Source organism: Chenopodium album, chromosome 9, assembly GCF_948465745.1.
Source record: "Chenopodium album chromosome 9, dcCheAlbu1.1, whole genome shotgun sequence".
NCBI classification, from domain to species: Eukaryota; Viridiplantae; Streptophyta; class Magnoliopsida; order Caryophyllales; family Amaranthaceae; genus Chenopodium; species Chenopodium album.
Window position 1 is genome coordinate 27,709,044 of NC_137842.1, and position 20,068 is coordinate 27,729,111.

The 20,068-nt window shown below is 33.3% G+C and overlaps 1 protein-coding gene across 3 annotated transcripts; it reads left to right on the plus strand.

The window, feature by feature from the left end:
• The first annotated feature begins 10,559 nt into the window (after positions 1-10,559).
• LOC145558492 (mannan endo-1,4-beta-mannosidase 2-like) lies at positions 10,560-18,560 on the plus strand. 3 transcript variants are annotated; one of them, XM_081619755.1, is made up of 6 exons: positions 10,560-11,426; positions 11,852-12,049; positions 16,390-16,512; positions 16,965-17,173; positions 17,433-17,860; positions 17,939-18,560. In XM_081619755.1, the coding sequence occupies exons 1-5, from the start codon at positions 11,022-11,024 to the stop codon at positions 17,833-17,835; spliced, it is 1,338 nt and encodes a 445-aa protein (XP_081475881.1). In that variant the 5' UTR covers positions 10,560-11,021; the 3' UTR covers positions 17,836-17,860; positions 17,939-18,560. The 3 variants fall into 3 exon arrangements, with proteins under 3 accessions (XP_081475881.1, XP_081475883.1, XP_081475880.1); XM_081619757.1 differs by having other exon boundaries at positions 18,072-18,560; XM_081619754.1 differs by having other exon boundaries at positions 10,561-11,426; positions 17,433-18,560.
• The last annotated feature ends 1,508 nt before the right edge of the window (positions 18,561-20,068 follow it).

The following is a 20,068-nucleotide window of genomic DNA, read 5'->3' on the forward strand; positions in this document are numbered from 1 at the left end:
AAAATCAAAGCTTGCTCATGCGATGTAACACCCCCAAATCTCCCTCTACGGAAATACTAGTATTACCCGTATAATTATACCGTAGAGATAGACTTAGGCGTATCACCGCCGCGTGATTACGCAAGGCTACTCAACTTACTAAAAATAACAATACTTTGTAGCGGAAACTCAAATACTCTTCTTTATTAATAATAACCATAATAGTAACCAATGTTATAAGTACTCAAAATAGATACAAGACCAAATTCCTAATTTAGTGAAAACCAATCCCGGGACTCAGTAATTTCGGTGTTCCCTGTTCACCACCTTCGTGATGTTCTCAGAATTTGGGTCAACTGCTTAAGGACCTTTCCAACTTTGGAACCAGTGCGCTTACTCCTTAAATGTTCCCTCATTCTTGGAGACATAGTTCCTGGGTATGATTATTACACTTGGAAATCAAAACAAGTTCTACTCATACAAGCATTTAATTCACTTAATAACATAGAGAAATTTCAAATAATTCATTTTATTTCATTAATAATTAATGAAAATACAACTTTGTCACTTAGGACAATTATTGAAACATGAAACAAAAACATAGTTAAAAAACAATCAAATAACACTATGGGCATAACCATCTTCACTAGGATCATAATCCGGATCATCACTTCTATTGCTTGGTTCGGCCATGAGAGTTGGGTTATAACCACTATAGCTTGGAATAAGGCCTGATGAGCTTGACCCGTATTTACTTATATTTCTGTCTGGGGAAGAAGTGTAACTTGGGCTTTTTGTTGGACTTACATCCCCACAAGGTTGGCTTGAAGAAGCTTTGGGGTTTTGGGCTCTTTCTTTTGAAGTTTGAGAACGAGTTCTGGGCCTTTTTGCAACATGGAAATGGGCTTTTGGTCTAGGTTGTTTGGAAGATTCATAGCTTGGAGTTTGGCTAAGAGAACGGTAATGTTTTCTCCTACCAAGAGGTGGTACGGACTCATCACTAGATTACACATACTCATGTCGCTTCTTTGGGTATGAAAAAGGTACTTGGGCATTTAAGAAGTATATTTGGTCATTAGAACCAAAGTTGCGGTCTTTTGGGATCGTGGAAATTTTCACAACTTTCCTCTTAGGTTCATACTTGCGCTCCACATAGTGCAAGTCCCTCTTAAAACTAGACATGGTTGCTAACCACTTCCCTTCATGATGGTGCTTCTCATTCCACATTGTTTCATCTTCCTTGATCACATCCCCATATTTGTCAAAAAGAGGTTGGTATTTCTCAATTCTAGGCAAATGGGCCAAGGCTAGAAGAACCATCCAAGGTTGTTGGGTCAAGGCTTCCTTACCATTCTTCTCATAAAGGGTCAAGGCCAAAGTACAAATTCCAATTATGAAATCACTAACTGTGACTCCACTATCTTTCAAGTAATGAATGTCAAAATATTGGTGTCTCATTGCATCAATCATTTTCATCTGTTTCACACATACATGCAAAACAATTAATTAAGTGTCAAATCACACAAACAATCCAATTCGAAATCCATTTGCAATAAGCAATTCATAACTCAACCAAACATAACTCAAGATTACCCAATCATGGGTAATAACACAAAAATTCGGACCTCTAGACCACACTCTAAGGTATTTTAACACCAACTTTAATGCACATATAATCGCATACTCAAGTTTCAAACAATTTCAATTCTTTCAATTCGAAAATAATAAATATGTACTTAAATCAAGATTAAAGGACGGTCGAGCCCGCATCTTCCAGGAAAGTTACCTACGATGTTGAGGCGAGCCTTTCCTAGACAGAGAGTCGTACCCATTATAGGCCTCCGTAGAGAACTCAAGAATCTTTTTCTCCTTCATCTTTCCACAAATAAGAAAATAGTTTTTTTAAGTAAAAATAAGGCTTTTGACTCACACACAAATGCGAAACTCTATCTATCCTATATGCCTTCTTAAGTCTACCAACAATTTTTTTATTTTATTTTTTTTATTGCTATTCCAATTTTAATCTTTTTAGGACCTTGAAATTTGATACTACTTTGTAACACCCCCAAATCTCCCTCTACGGAAATACTAGTATTATCTGTATAATTATACCGTAGAGATAGACTTAGGCGTATTACCGCCACGTGATTACGCAAGGCTACTCAACTTACTAAAAATAATAATACTTTGCAGCGAAAACTCAAATACTCTTCTTTATTAATAATAACCATAATAGTAACCAATGTTATGAGTACTCAAAATAGATACAAGAGCAAATTCCTAATTTAGTGAAAACCAATCCCGGGACTCCAATGCATCATTTATTGACTCCAACCTGAAAATAAGCAACACTGCTTACCATTACGGTAAACAGGGCGAACCAAAGCAAATAAGAAGTACGAGTTAGCAAAATATGCTAAGTACGATAAGTGCAAGATAATTAAACTCAATTTATTCGCAAACATGCTTTAAAACCAGTTTCCAATAATACCAAAATCATGGTGTAAAACCAATTCTCGATAATTCCAATATCAATAATCAATAAAACCAATTCCAATTATTTAAAAAAACCAATTCCTCATATTAAAACCAGTTCCTCATATTAAAACCAATTCCTCTCCCAAGTGTGCACACCCCCCAAGCTAGTCTCCTTATGTTACAAGGCTATTCTTGAGGAAAGACTCGGTCATACAAAGTCCAAGGCCTTATCAATAAACCAAATACGCATAGTGGGATTACTAACATGCTTATAAAGCATACTAATAAATCAATGATTCAATAAATCCTCTTTTAAATCCAATAATTCAACCTTTAATGAAAACAATCCAAACTCCTTTTCAATAAATCCAACTTGCTTTCAAAATCAATCCTTTTTAAACATGAATGATAAATTAATTTATCAAAACATGTTATAAAAATCAATACTCCAATTCAATCATTAAAATCAATCTTTAAACATACTTTTATTTCATAAACCATAATTCAAGTCAATTTAATTCAAGCAACATAAATCATTCAAACATTTTCATTCAAATCGATCACTTTCAAGGTATCTAGCCACCTAACGTACCTTGATCTTCGCTTAGCCAACAACACTTCAAAATAACTCTCAAGTAGCTTGATCAAAAACACCCTACAAATAAATATAACCTTAATCAATATAAGGTTAACAAATAATCACAAATAATTAAATTAAACCCTCCCAACTATATGTACATGAACCTCTTAAATTAATTCAACATGAACATTATTAAAATCTGATTTTATATAATTATACTACTCATAATAATTTTATATTAATCTCTCATAATAATAATAATAATAATTGAATAAGAGAAAAGGAGAAGAAAAGAATTGGGTTTGCACAGGAAATAATAGGCAGAACTTTTAGAGGCTATAACTCCTTCGATATAGCTCTGAATTGGGTGATTCTTGAGCCTAACCTCGATGATTTTTTAAGAACATCTGTGAAACGTCAATACCCCAAAAATTGACCAGAATTGCCCGAAAATTGGCTTCAAAGATTGTAGGGAATAATTTCAAGCCTTTAAAATCCCACTAGCTTGAACCCCACTGTGATCATACACTAAAATACGGTGGCATCCAAAAGGGAAGAAGATAGAGCAAAAGAGTCGCCAACAAGTTTTTAAGGAACTTGTAAACCGTTCACGAGGTGAAGGTTACACCCCTTAACGATCCAAGAGATCGTCAACTCCATAAGGTCATGAACCAAATAAGGGTTCGGGGATGATGGTACAAATCCAACCTAAAAGAGATTGAATCTGCCCTAATAATAGGCCTCTACTTTATTCTGATCGTATTCATGTGCGCTTTCTGACTAACATACAATCAATAGGATTAACCCTAAACCTGTTTAATCTATGTTGGTTGAATATTAATGCACAAATAAACTATTATTGGTGATCACTTGAATTATAATCAAAGTTAACCTAACAAGATTATTAATTATCTTTTTAAGCGTGATTACAAGTACAAATTCCCTTTAAGCATGCATAAAAGGCGTGATCAAGCAATAAATATAAATAATCAAGCAACAATGATAAATAATAAATCATGAATAATAAAATTATAATCATAATAATAATCATCATAGATAAAATAATCATCATCAAAATAATAATAATCATAAATAAAATAATCATTATCAAAATAATAATAATAATAATAATAATAATAATAATAATAATAATAATAATAATAATAATAATAATAATAATTATCATAAATTATAACAATTATAATCATAATCATGTTCATGTTAATATTAAAGCATAATAAAAATAGCAAGATCCTTGGCATGATACTAACAAGATTAATAACAAACCTTAGCATGTCACTAAGCAATAAAAATCAAATCTTTAACCCTAACATGATACTAACAATCATAAATATTAGGAAGAACATAGGAAGCATCGTAACAATCATATTTAATATTAAAATTACCCTAGACATGATACTAGGCATATCATAATAACAATGTAAACATGATGTCTACATCATAATATCAATAAATCAATTAAAGTACTTACTTTGATGCCTCGTACCTCTTTCCTCAGAAATTAAAACCTTTCACGTCTAGGGTAAAGGCAACTTCGAATATGGCTAGGTGTTTCTAGATCTTGTGAATGCGGAATTTTGTATTTGAAAACAAGTTTAGAAAAAGAGAAAGATGAATGAATTAAGAGAGAATTAGAGAATTAATGATTGCGAATGAATGATCGTGAGAATTCATGAGAGTTGGTGAATTGAAAGCTCTTAAAGTCTATTTTCCAACCCAATTAGAATCAGATTAAAATATTTTGTAGATAAAAAGATATGGCCAAAATAGTGGAAGGGTGTCAGTTTTGGATAAAGTTTCATGTCTTATTCATATCTTTTTCGTTATAACTCGGATTTAATATTATAATATATCATTGGAAAGATAATTTCAAGATCTATCCAACCATATAAAATTTGGATAAAAATATTATGAGGCACGAAAATAAAATCTGAATATATTCCACTTCGTACAAAACAAGGATTCTTAAAAGGAGTAGTTTTATTCAATTTCAAACTCTTTAAAACATAATTATCAATCCTAACTCCAATAGGATTTAAAAGAACCTTCTAGAGTATTCTAGAAGACTATAATCAATCCTAATAGCTTTAGGAATGATAATTAATAATAGGCCCTCCTCTAGATCATTGGGCCGCATATTAGGCTCAAACCGGGCCCAGTTTGGTAAATTGGCCATAACTTCCTCAATATTCATCGGAATTGGGCTTATAATATATCGTTGGAAAGGTCTTTGCAAGCCCCATCCAACTACACTACTATTGGACCCATATCATGGACCAACCAAACTGGATTGGCTGTTTTCTTAAAATAAAGTTTTCAAAAACAGAGAGAAAAGAAAAGAAATTCAAACTTTCCGCAACACTAGACCTTTCCACACTTTCGTTTCATTCGATTATGATTCGACGTAAAAGGTACTCATCACTGGGTTTGGTTTTGGGGAGACACATTTGGGTGTCTACAAAGATGAACGGGATGATTTGTGTAAGATTGAGGAGAAGAAAAGAAGAGAATTGGTGTGAAGAATGTGAGAGGTATGAAGGGGTATTTATAGGCTAGTATGAGCATGAATTATGGTAGGAAAATGTCGGAAGAATTATGGTAATTAGGGTTTAAGAGATTACTTGGAGAAGTGAGCACAGATTTAAGGAAAGTTTTGATGTATGTCATGAAAAATATTAAGGAAATTGGAATTACTTGGGGAATAATTAAGAAGAATGAATGGCAAGAAAATATAATGATTGAATATCAAAAATATGGAGAATTAGAATTATGAAAAATAGGAGATTTTAAGAAGATAATTAAAAATACAAATTACCAAAATATTTTCCCAAAATCTTCATGGGATGGCCAAAATTTTTTAGCTTTCCTAAGCTCATATTTTTGGCCCTCCGATTTAATATTTAGGAATATATTTTGCTAGTTTTAAGGAATTAAAAATAATTGTGTAAATAATATTTATTGTAATAAATAATTAAATAATAAAATACCAAATATTCCCAAATAATTTAACTAAATAAAAATCAGATTTTCACATAGGAAAATCCGAAATTATTAGCTAATTAATTGGGATTTTCGGAACTATTAAAATAATAATAAAATATAGCTTTTGCCTTAATTAAAATATCCAAAATATATAAATAATCCGGTTTTTAAAATAGGATAAATTGATAATAAATCTTATTCAAAATAATGATTAGTTTTCAAAATATTTTTGGCGCCAAAATTCAAATATCATTTTGGCTCCAAAATTTAAATAGTAAGTTGAATTACTAAAATACCCTTTTTAGAAAATAATAATTAATTAGGAAAATACGTATGAAAATACGGGGTATTACATGCGATTCTTCTATGATGGATTGAAACCAAAGTTTAGAGCTAACGTGGATGCAGAGGCGTTGATGGGTGTCATAAATGGCACCCATTTGATGAGCATTTAGGTTGTTTTTACCTTCTTTTCATGGCTTTCACGCTTAATAAATGTTTAATTTTATGCATTTCGTCTTGGTTTTATCTTTCCTCTCTTATTTTGTAACTTTTATGATTTTGTTGGTTTTTCTACTCGTTTCTCCTTTATTTGCTCTATTTTCGTGGTTGTAGGTATTGTACGAAGTTCGGGTCTTGATATTGGTGATTTACTAAGGTGGAAGAATCCTTTCGAGCAAGCTCATGGCAATAGGAAAGCTCAAGATGCAAGGAAGTGGATTCTCCAAGTTCTAGCTCTGCGCTCTCAAGTCGTGCTCTCATGAAGATGGGGTGTTGAACCCACAATCAAGTGCTTTTGGGACTGCCTCTCTTAGTGTTCATCATCATCATAATTGTGCGACCTTAGCAAACGCACGAAGCTGCAAAAAGATCAAAGAAACCCAGAAAGACGCGGGCGCGCAAAGCACGGGCGCAATTGGCGCGGGCGCGTTACCACTGCAGCATAGGCGCGCCTCCCCTGTAGCGCGGGCCCGCCTTCCTGGGTATTTGCTTGCTCGATTTTTTTGTTTTTACGCCCTCTATAAATATCATTGTAACCTGATTTTTAGGGTAAGTGGAGATAAATTATTATTCTAGTTTTTTATCATATTCTTAGCTTAGTTGAGAGCTTCTCTCTCCAGTTTTAGGGTTAGTTTAGGAGTAGATTCTTGAGAGAGAAAGTGAGGAATTTCAATGGTGATTGAGAGATTGAAGATTCAATGGTGATAATTGTGTTGGAGATCTTCTCTATTATTAATGAGCATTTCTAACTCTATCTCATTATATTGCTTAATATTCATGTTTGTTTGGATTGATTTTGATGTTTAATGCTTGATTAGTGTTGTTGTTTTTCATATATTGTTGATTCTTGATTTCTTTAGTTGTTAGTTGATTTGATGATGATGTTAGAGTAGTTGTTTGGCTAGGGATAGGGTGAAACTTGTATGATTGATTGATTGTGCTTAATTTGGTGATTGTGTAGAATAATTGTTGATATTAAAGTGATTAATGGAAGTTTACATGTGTGTAATTCGATTAGGCCTTGAGAATTATGCTAGATTGCATTGTAGTTTCTAATGATACGGACCATTGATTTAGGAATTGCAATTGTCAATTTAGTTTGATTAGTGATGCTCTTAGTTAGAGTCTCTCATAGTTGGCGCCAGTTTGACCTCTAGGAGATAGCTTGTTGACTCTTTTGATTGAGCTTGCCTTAGTCTTCACAACCATTGATTTGCATATTGTTCCCGAGTTTCTACAATTGTCATGATTACTTGTTAATCCTCGTTCCTAGTGTTTAATTGTTTGTTTTCATTATTTGTAGTTTGTTAGTGTTCTCTCTTTATCCTTAGACTTTGACCTAGCTTAGGCACATAATTGAGAGCGCTTGAACATTACCGTTTCTTTGGGTTCGATCCTTGACTTGCCTCTATACTAGTATTTAGGTTGGTTAAGTGTTTATAAATTTAGTTTGACCGAGGGAGGATTAGTTTCAACGACCTAGTTCCACCCCTCGTCAAAATGGTGTCGTTGCCGAGGGAACGGTGTCTATGTTTGAGTGTTTTTGATTGCTTGAGTATAGGTCTTTTTATATACTTTTCTTTTATTTGATTTTTGTTTGTTTTGTGAAAAAAAATATAGCATGTCTATCTTTTCCTTAATATGATAATGGGCCTTTTTATGAATATTTCCATAGACTTGAGGGATTTCTTTACTATAATCGTTGTAGTCTTTGGGAGGCTTGTGATTTTTGATATTTTAGTTTGAATGAACAAACTAGGGATATAGTTGAAGGAATGCATAATGGTAGATTTCGAGGATTTTCTATCGAAGATGCTTGGGATTTTTATGTTTGGTGTGCTTGGGAAATCTATAATAAGAGTAATCGTGCTTCAATTTTTGATGTGCAATGTGTTAATTCTTCTAATGCTAGCATGATTTCCCATGATGTGTCACATGATCCCATAGTTGAACCTAGAACAAATGCTTCCAATTCTATTTCCACTTTTGTTCATGATAATGACGTGCATGCTCAAGTTGACAAATCTCATATGATTTATTGTGCCCCCACTCCCCTATTTAATTAAAATGCTCATGTTTGTAATGATGATGATCCTACCTTTGGTTGTGACTCTTCTTCTACTCTTGATCCTCAAACCTCTTCACCTTTTCATTCTCCAAACTCTTGTGATGAGTCTTTGGTCCCCTATAGCCAAATTGATGAATCTTTGAGGGAGTTAGAGATGAATCCTAATCTTAGGCCCTTGGAGAGACAAATGATAGAAATTTTAAGGAGCCAAATGGAGAAGATTAGAGAGCGTGAGGGTGTTTTGAATGAAGAGTTAAAAAGAAGAGAAGAGTTGGAAAGTTAATTGTCATCTTTGATGCTAGTGTGTGAAAATTTCAAATCTAATGTGTGTGTTGAGGATGATAATGATATTTTAGAGCAACCAAGAGAGTGTGAGGATACCTTTGATGAGCATATGAGTAATGGTGAAAGAGTTGAGAATGAAAAGAGAGTTGAATTTGAAAATCCTAACCCTCTTTTCCATCTTGATGAGCCTCAAGTGTATGTTTGTGAGCCTTCAATCTATGAATACATAGACTCTTTTAAGGTAATGTCCCATTTGTTTTGTGAGAGTCATATGAAAATTTAAAGATTTTTGGATGAGTTCATCGTGAAAGCTTATTGGGATTTAGATGAGTTTACAATGACTCTACCTCCTATCATGCACGGTTTTAAGGACTTAGGTTTTGAGTTAGTTGAAGGAAAGGTTGTTTATTGTGGTTCATAGGAGGATGAGGTTGATTCCTTTGGAGTTTTTAAGCTTGAGGGAGATGTATATTGTGAAAGATCTTCATTTGAGGACTCTATGATTGATTTTCATGCCCTCATTGGTGATGTGAGAATGTTTGGATTATCCCTAAGGATGGGGGGCAAATGGTAGTTGATATGGAGGAGGATGATGATGGTGATAATGGTGGTGGAGAGGAAGAAGCACAACAACAACAACAACAATTCTTTTAACAATGACGAGGAAAAAGACATTATCGACAACAACATGACTACCAACAAGATCCCTATCTTCGGGAGATGATGGCCATGCGAGAGCAAATGGAGCGCATGCAATTAAGCATGCAAGGTATGTATGCCGGAATCCAAAACTTAGCTTTTCAAACTAGTGCCTTGTACGATGCTAGTGTACGTAGGGGGAAGGTCACTCCTCCGGTTAACTACCCGTATGTGCCGGCCCAACTAGGGCCCGTGCCATCTTGGGGTGGTGATAACCTCCCTACGTATCCTTATTGGCAAGGGGTCTCAAACCCCGATGAGCCTAGACGCGATTTCCCCGACGAGTCCGATCATTATGCCTAACGGGTTTCGGGAGGGAGTGACTATAAGGGTGATCCCAACTGCCCCTATGTTCACCCCACTCACCCCGAGCTTTGCGTTCAACCCGAGCCATATGACCAGTTGATCGCATCCCAACTTTATCTTTTCAAAAGTCATTATGGGTGGCCACCCAGTTACACCGGTGGTTGGGATCGCTATGGTCCCCCATCGGGCTTCTCTTATGATGGGGATGCGAGTGATGGTGGTGCCGGCCCTAGTGGCCATTAGTCCCCCTTAGGTTGTTTATTTCCCCTTTTTGTTACCTCCCCTATTATTTCCCTTGCTTGTATGCATCGCAGACGATGCACTTATTTTGTGAGGGGGGAGTCGAAAAGGGTGTTTTAGGGTAGGCTTAAGTGGAGACACCTTGGACTTTTGAGGATATGTTTGAAAAGGTTTTGGTGGGTTTTCTTGCTTCGCTTTTCGTATTTTAGTTGGTATATTGTTTGTTATGTTGTCTCGATTTTGATGATGATGTTTTGGGATTTTCAACAATAATGATGATATTGGTTTAGGTTTTTGTACATAGTTTTCTAGTAAATTTTATTTTGTTTGCTTTGGTAACCCGGTGCAAAGTCCGGACCACACACTAGTTTCGTAGCATTATACTCCGTCATTAAAATATATGAAAGTTGCGGACCAGGTTGAAAACCGACGTCCCAACATCCCCCACCTTCACTGACACACATACGTCTCCCTTCATATCTCGATTTGGTTTTGTCCTGCCCTTTGAGTGAGAGCGAGCTGGCGTTTGGTACACATTACATTGTCTTCCTTATTTGGTCAAGTGTTAGATCAAATTCCAACCCCCATTTTGATTACTTGCTCTCACCTCAAAGCCAATTGCTTTTGACTACTTTCTCGTTTTTCAATAATTAATTCACCTAATTTCGGCAAATTTGTTGCAATTTTTTAATAGAAAGCTTCCCCAAATCCCTCAATTTTTCTGGATCAATTTTATTTGTAATTTGAGCTTTAAAAGGCAATTTGGGATCTTGGCTTTTCACAAATTGGATTTTCACAAAGATCCAATCACCCAAATCATTACTACTCTCATCAATTTCTTTGATTTCTTTATTTTAATTGGGGTTTCTTACCAGATTTTGCATGTCCAGCAAGTCAAAATCATATTGTTCTACAGGAAAGATGTTTGCAACTAATGGATGGTTTTATCCAATAGTTGGTATGGCGACATTAGTTGCTTTCATTTACATGTCATTTGTTGGTGAATTTAACATTAGAATTAGTGTGATTGAGGAACCAAATTATAGTTTTGTTGAAAGGGTTGGGAATCAGTTTATGTTGGATGGAAAACCCTTTTATGTTAATGGTTGGAACTCTTATTGGTTAATGGACCATGCTGTTGATGGCTTCAGTAGGCCAAGAGTGAAAGAAATGCTTCAAGCTGGATCTAAAATGGGTCTAACTGTGTGTCGAACTTGGGCTTTTAATGATGGTACCTATCATGCTCTCCAGCTTTCTCCTGGTGTGTTTGATGAGCAAGTTTTTCAGGTATATAACTTGATTTACGAGTTTTGATGTTCGTGTACCCGTCACAGTCATTTTGGGATTAAGGCTTGTTGTTATTGTGAATGAGCTTGTTCTGATGTTTTCTTATTGTGCTAGATTTTGGTTATATGATCTCAATTTGTAAAGTTTGTCATAATTAAGGATGTTTGTAACATTAATTCATAGATGTGCTTGTTAATTATTACTGTTGAACCAAATGGGAATCAATCTTAATCATGTGATTTGTAATCTTTATGACGTTTTATAATTATGAGGGTTGAAAAGCAATGGTAAACAATAGATAAAAAAAAGGAAATCATTGTGTCCATATTTCTATTACTTTGAAGCATCATTAGACCGTTGTATATTAAAAAAATTGCTGTTTAGTGAATCTTGACTGGATTTTTGATAATTAATTTCTGTTGTAGGCTTTGGATTATGTGATTGCCGAAGCACGAAAAAGTGGAGTAAGACTGATTTTAAGTTTAGTTAACAATTTGAAAGCATATGGTGGAAAAACACAGTATGTGAAGTGGGCTTGGCAAGAGGGCATTGGGATTAGCTCTTCCAACGATTCTTTCTTTTACGATCCATCTATTCAGACGTATTTCAAGAATTATATCAAGGTATTATCTTTTGGGTTTTTTTTTTTTTTTTTTAGTAGCCTGTGGATCTGTTGTATGACAAATGAAATTGGTTAGAGTTTTTGGCATCAGTCTACCAGGGTTGTGAAGAAAAAATTAAATGAATGCTTTTTTTTTTTCGACCCCAAATAATTTTCCTCTTTCTTGACATTTAAATAGATAAGATAAAATTGACTTCCAGCAAATTTTGATTCTTTTCCAAATTACTTTTTACTTTCTTGACATTCATTTTAAAATACATTACATAAAAATAACTTCCATTAAGTTTTGTTCAACAATAATAATAGTATGAAATATATATAAATATATATAGATTATTCGTCCGTGAAGAAAATTAGTAATATCTGATAAATTGACTAATTTTATTTTATTGTAATATGAAATTTATATTTTTATAGCTATTATGTTGTACATGCATATTTATTCAAAATAATAACTCATAGCAAAATGTATAGATAGTTGAAATTTAACTTGATGTGTATCACCATCTTAATTATGCAAAATCACAATTATGCAAAAACTTTAAATTGATGTGTTATTACCATCTTAATTAAATTTAGTTTGAGTTTCATGTTCATAGGTGTATATTGGTTAATTCGTCCCTTTAATTTTTCTACTATGCGTTTAGTGCTACCCCTAATTCGGAATCCTAGATCCGCCACTGCTCATATAAGCTAGCAAGTGGGTTGTCACTTAACCATGTTTTTGAAATGGTAATCTTTTTTATTAGCAATGTCAACTCTTACTAAACATAAAATAAGGTTGACTCAAGTTGACAAGAATTTTAATATACATGTCAAGATTGAGCTTTTGCCAAACTTGACTTTTGTTTTTTTACCTGTCATCAATAAAATAAAATTTTTTTACCTATTAGAAGTGGAGGTATACGTAACGGCTCAAATCACATTGCATGAGGTAAATTGTATCATCAACATGCAAATTTTGAGTCAAGATCTTTAGGTCAAAATTTTTTATCACCACTAGTCCAAATTGGGATTGAGAGTGATTTAGGCATGTATAATATTATAACCTATATTAATTATTCCATATCATTTACTAACAACTTAGTTTACAATTTACTCATATGGGTAGAATCAGTAAAATAACCATGGTTCCCCTTAACTATTTACTAGCAGGGAACAACTATGAATTGGGCCCAGCATTCTGCATTCTTGGGGGATAAATCCCTGCTCCCATCTACTTGTAGTACCTTTGATTTGGAACTATTCTTGATGCGTGAATCTCTGATTCCCTTTATTGATGTATGGGAGGGTATTAAACTTTGAGGAAGGCTATATCCTTTGAAAATTATAATAGTTATATACCAACATATAGTGTCGTGTCCATGTTGACTGTCAAGGAATGATGTGGGCACCTCAGGTGATATCAATTGAGAATAATAAGAAAAAAGTACACCTCAGCTGATATCAATTAGAATAATAAGAAAGTAATTTCTTTTATGTCATCACATATTCACATATAAACTACATTAATGGCTTGCTGATTTTAATGGGATAAGCAACATGGGGTTGTAGTCTGGTAAGCTTTATGACAAATACTACCCCCGTTTCTTGTAAGTCGACGCGTATTCCTTTTTAGGAAGTTTTTTTTTTAATTGACACGTTTCCTTTTGAGGTAAATTATTTACCTTGCATTTACAAGGTACCCCACTTGCTTTTTCATTTTCTCTCACCCTCTCTCCTCTCTTTAATATATGTGCCTAAATCAAACGCGTCAAATAAATAGAAGCGGAGGAAGTATAATTTTTTAAATAAATTGAATAATCATGAGTGTATTGATTTGTTTGCACCTTCTTTGAGGAGGAGAAGCAAATTGTGAAATCAGGATAATCCAAATACATTATAACCTACAGCTGGGTTTGATTTAGGGCATACTTGGATTGGGGGTAATACATTAAGGGGGTAATAAAAGTCAAACATGAAAAAACAAAAGTAATTAGAGGTGTTGTTGTAGAAGACATAGTGTTTACAAATGAAATAAGGTAGTCGTGCCACGAGGAAAAGAGAGAGATGGAGAAATTATTACTCTCATAATGAGGGTAATAGTTACCCACACTCCCCCTAGTGTAACTATTACCCCCAAAATGAGGGTATTGATTCTTTTTCTTTCACCTCACACCATACCATCACTACATAATTTTCTTACAATCACACCATCACTATCTCCATCTTCCCTATTTTCACATTCATTTTGCTTAGTTTGACTTTTATTACCCGTTAATGTATTACCCCCAATCCAAGCATGCCCTTATTGTGGACATTTTTCGCTTGAATTCATTTCTAGACAAACTAGCCTTCATAGTAATTGGGATTTCATGGCTTGGAAATTTAGAATGGATCGTTCATCTTTGTTCGGTAAATAATTGCAAGGTCTAGGGAGAAAGAAGTAAAATCTGAGTGGAAAAGTTTTGCATCATTTTAGAAGGAAATACGATCTTCCTTTAACATATACTTAGGGTTTTATTTTTTATTTATTTATTTTTTTTTTTTTTTGCACCTTCAATTTTCCATATTGTGTTTTTTGGTCGAGTACATTTTCCTTCATTTTCATAAGGAAAATTTATTAACCATTTTCGAACTAATCACACGTTTAATTTTTTATTTTAAATTACAACCCCTTAAATTAAATAAATGCTCAGATTACCACCCATTTCAAAAATCTAGTGGATTTTGTGTCCGTGGACCCCACCTAATGCTTATTTTAACCCTTTTGACTGATTTTTTTTCCCGATTTTTCTCTTTAAAAAAGCTTTCCTAACTTCAATTCACATTTTTCTCTTTAAAATTTGGTAGAATTTGGTGAAGGATATGTGACTTAAAGTTTAAGTGGGGCCTACAGACACAAAATCCACTGGATTTTTGAAGTGGGTGGTAATCTGAGCATTTTTTTAATTTAATGGGTGGTAATTTAAAATCAAAAATTAAACGGGTGGTTAGTTCGAAAATGGTTACATTTTTAAAAAATAACCTTTTCATAAACACCACTTGTTTCACGCTATTTCCTTCATTTTCATACACACTCCATTGTTTTCCTCTCTATCTTGCCCTCCTTGGTCACTGATGGCTTCCATTGCTTTCTTTTCTATCTTACCCTCCTTAGCTACTGTTGACTAAACATCAACAACAACGACGCCTTGATCCAAAAATGATTTGTGGCGGCTAATATGAATCATCATGAGGAGTCATCCACAAAAATAATGTAAAAAAAGAAATTCTGAAAAGAAAAGTGAAATGTTGAAAGTGACTGAAAAACGAGAAACAATATACTGAGCAAAAAAAAAAAAAAAACGCAGGGGCAGTGTAAATAGAAACCCCAAAAGAGGAAATAACAACAAAATTTGGGAAAGTTTTATAGAGGGGGTTAAGAGGAGATAAAAAGAGGTAAAACATGCTAGTAAAATTAAATTAATATAAATGAATGACGTCCATCAATCATCTATGAACGTTGTATAAATAGGATTAAAAGATGTTCCTTGAAAGCAAATGGCATTAGAGATGTTGATTGTTATTTAAAATATGTATTCTCAGTTTTGATGCCTTAAAAGTTTTTTGATGTTGCTCAAAACCACATGAGACAATATCAGAATTTAATGGTTAAACTTTAATTGCCATTGTAACTTTTGGATATTCTAAATGTCTTATTGAAAAACTTACATCCTTGAATATCCTAGGCATTGTTTGATAGTGATAATTTGACATAAGAGAGGTTTTCAAATGTGAACCATGATAATCTCATGCAACAAAGCTAGCTACTTATTGATAAACTTATGTCTGCCAATAGATAAACAAAGATAAACTAATCTCATGCAATTAAGGATTGTTGTAAGTCTTGCAAAAGTTGTAATCATGTGAATGCATTGTGATTGTGTCAAGTAAATCAGCTTGTCTAGGTTGGAGGAGATTCTTAATGATATCTTAGATTTAGAGTTAGTACAGTCCGTTGGCGTGTTCATTGCTCTTTTTATGAAGATTAATACGGAGTACCACATTGTGGATAACTTTAGTTATTGCTTTTATTTTTATTTTTCTTCTTAGGTTTGTGTGAAGGGTAGACAGTTTCCAATATAACTTTCTCCAAATCTTTCTTGTTAATTTTTTAGAGAGCTTTGTATTGAAAAAAAACCGGAACTTTGATGCAGTTTGGTATTTGATTGATTCAATCTATTAAAAAAAAAGACACTGCATGCTACCTTACTGATTTACTTTCTGTGTAGATTTCTTTCATCAATCTTATTCATTTATGAGCAATTGATGATTAATATGACATTTTGTGCAATCATTTTTTGTTTTTAACTTTTCCAGACAGTGCTTACAAGAAAGAATACCATTAACGGGATTGAATACCGCGATGATCCTGTGATTTTTGCTTGGGAATTAATCAATGAACCACGTTGCATGTCTGATCCGACAGGTGACACTCTTCAAGTGAGTTCTGGAGTCTCCTTACATCAGTGTTTTTCCCGATTAGAATTGTTCTTTTACGACTTGTTTTGTAGTCAGTAATAATTAGTAATGACAATTCTTTAAATAGCAAATTTGTGAAGATAATTTCATGCCAATACCTATGTTAATGTTAATCCCTCCACAAATACCTCTTTTTGTCACAATTTTTCATTGCCATTTATCAACATTTAAAGTGGTATACTGTGGTAATGAAAATTTATGGATGAGCTGGAGGTAGAGTTCCATTTACACAGTAATGAATGCATGTTTTCTTTGCAAAAGCACATACAAATCCATTACCATTTCCACTATTATGACCGCTTATCAAACGTGCCGTGAGTACATTTGGTTGGTTTAGACTCTTGCTGTATCTAAGCAAAGTTACTATTTTGAACATTTTTTTTTGGCGTAATAAATTAATTTGATTATGGCAGGATTGGATCAAGGAAATGTCCGAATTTATAAAGGCAATTGATGAGAAGCATCTGGTTACCGTAGGCCTTGAGGGATTTTATGGTCCCAAGAGTGCTAAGTCATCTCTAAACCCCTCAGAATGGGAAGCCACTATTGGAACTGATTTCATACGCAACAATGATTTACCAACTATTGATTTTGCTTCTGTTCACATGTATCCTGATCAATGGTGAGCAGTTTCTCTTGCTAACAAACTTTTAACTTTACATGAAAGTTATATAGCAAGCAGCAGTTGCTTTAAGAATCTTCAATATTTCTTGAGTATCCAAGTTAAAGCAGAAAGTCTAGTATCAATGTATCATTCTGCTGTTGCATCTAGCGTTATATTTTATATGTCTCTATATTTAATCTATCCCTGTTGTCAACATTCAATCCATTTTGAATGGTACATCTATAATGAAATAAACTAATCCCATTTCCTTTCTTAGGCTGTTAGTGGATAATCTTGAAGAAAAATTGGAGTTTGTCAGGAAGTGGGTGTCATCTCACATTGACGATGGTGATAAACAACTTAAGAAGCCTGTAATGTTGACTGAATTTGGGCTGTCAAGTCAAAACAAGGACTTTGATCCTTCACACCGAGATAGGTTGTTCAAACTTGTTTTTGATATCATATACAAGTCTGCAAAAAAGAATGGGTCTGGTGCTGGTTCCCTTATTTGGCAGCTCTTTGTAGATGGAATGGACGATTTTCATGATGATTTCGGGTTAATCCCATGGAAAAAGCGATCCACTTATGACCTGATAGCTGGTCAGTCGTGCAGGTTGGCTTTATTGCATCAACGTTCGAACTTGCTAGGAAGTTTGAGAGATCTGTGTCGGCGATCGTGAATTGTTTACAACTGCAAGAATAATCGTAATTTTCTTACTGCTAGCTTACTGATTTTAGTCTCAGGAAGTATGTTTATTTTTTATGTTGCATTGAGCTATGCAGATGATCTTTTTATCGGTAGAGAATTGTGCTGTCTATATTCGCGAATTCATATAGACGATAAAGATAATAGACTGCAGACGGATTCACACTACTTGTCAAACTGCCAATGTTCAAAATGGCTATATTCTCGCAGATGATGTTGGTGGCCATCGTGAACAAGAATCATCTATGACATCCTTGCAAGTTTGAAGGTCAGAAATTCGGACGAGGGCAGTTTGGAGGCATGATATCACCATGTATATTGTCAATGAATAGAAACTCGTTTTGCCTAGTAGTTTTTGAAATGTTTTAATTCTCTTTTATTTGATTACCCCATAATTTTTATTTTTATTTTTTATTTTTATTTTTATTTTTATTTTTATTTTTATTATTTGTTTACAACATTACCCTACCACATCTTTGTTTAAGAAGGCTTTTAGATTTATTTACGCAAAGTTGATTTGTCACGAAGAAAGGATTTGGGAACAACTTGGATGTGTCGGTGGCCTCGGTGCAGTTTGTATAAATGTAATATGCAGTACCAATTTTGATTTGAGTTTGTATACCTGATTATGGGCCTGCTCTGATTTACTGAACTAAATTGTAATTTTGTGAAATTCAAAATTATATTTTGACATATATATGTGAATGTTTAATTTTGATTATTTATTTTAATGTGATTTAAGCAAATAAATTTGATGTTTATAAAATTATTTCACTACCCATATTTTAATTATGAATTATTATACAAGTTTAACCCATTAATTACCAAGCATCCTATTTTTATTAGATCTAGGAATCCTACCCACAAACCCTTATTTTCCCTCACTAATCTCACGTATTCCCTTTTCCCCTTCTCCTTGTGCTGCTCACGAACCAAAAAAAAAAAAATCGCTGCTTGCTGCTGCCGGCAACAGGCCACCACCGGCACCCGTCTGTTGCTCCGGAGACCAGCACGACCACCAATTATCCCCTTCTCTCTCCTTTCGATCTTTTTTTTTTTTTTTTTTTTTTTTTTTTTTTTGTTAATTTAATTCAAGTTTCTATCTTTATTAAATCTTGCTCTTAAATTGTTGTTATTGTGATTTGATTATGCATATAAATTATAAAAGATTATAAATTTCTAAATTTTGCTATGTGTTAATTTAATGACAAAAATTTCAGATTTTTTTAAGTATGAAAATTAGGGCTTAAAACCTTGATTTTTCATGATTTTAGGGTTAATAATGTGTTAATTAGGTTATCTAATTATATTAAGTGTAAATTATGTTGTTATCTTGATCTATTCAAAAAAAAATTTTTTTTTTTGTTATCTTGATTATAAATTAATTTTCAAGTTTTAATTGTGAATATTTTAGGGTTTATATTGTGAAATTTGAAGGTTTGATTAAGTTCTTATGAAACTAATTGAATTCCAATGATATATTTAAAGTTAAAATTGTTGTATTTATACATTCTATTACTAATCAAATTTTCAGATTTTAGGTTATTGTTTTTGAAGCCTCTAAATACATTGAATTGGCGAATTTTTGAGTTTAGACCCTACTAACTTAACATATAATGTAAATAATTTCAAAGATTACAATAATTTTGAGGTTTCATATATAAATATTTTTTTAGATTGTTATTTAACTATAAACTTGCTGTAATTTCATGTATAAGAGTGTATTTTAAGGTTTTATGAAGAAAATCTAAGGAACTATATATAAGCCTTTAATTTTAACTAAAGGGAAGGTTTTAAAGTGTTGTTTAATTGGATTTGAAGGTTATAAAGTAAGTTAGTATTGATGTACATTTGATTGTTTGGGTATTGATTGAGATTTTACTCATTGGTTTAGGAGAGGACTTTATTGAAGGTATTTCTAGTTGGTAAAGTAGTCAACCAATTCGTTTACTCAAGGTACGTGCAAGGATACGAAACCCTTGACTTTAGGAGCATGTTTAAGGACTTGGAAATTTAGAATCATGTTAGGAAACTTGTGGATTAGTTGGAATTGTATGGTAGTAAGTTTAGTTAGTGATTATTGTGATGATAAGTCTTGCTCTATGTATGAGAAATGCGTATTGATTTATTATGTGAGTATTATTTATGCATTGTAAAAATATTAGTATGGTCTCTCCCAAAATGACCATCACTATTCCAAATTTTGA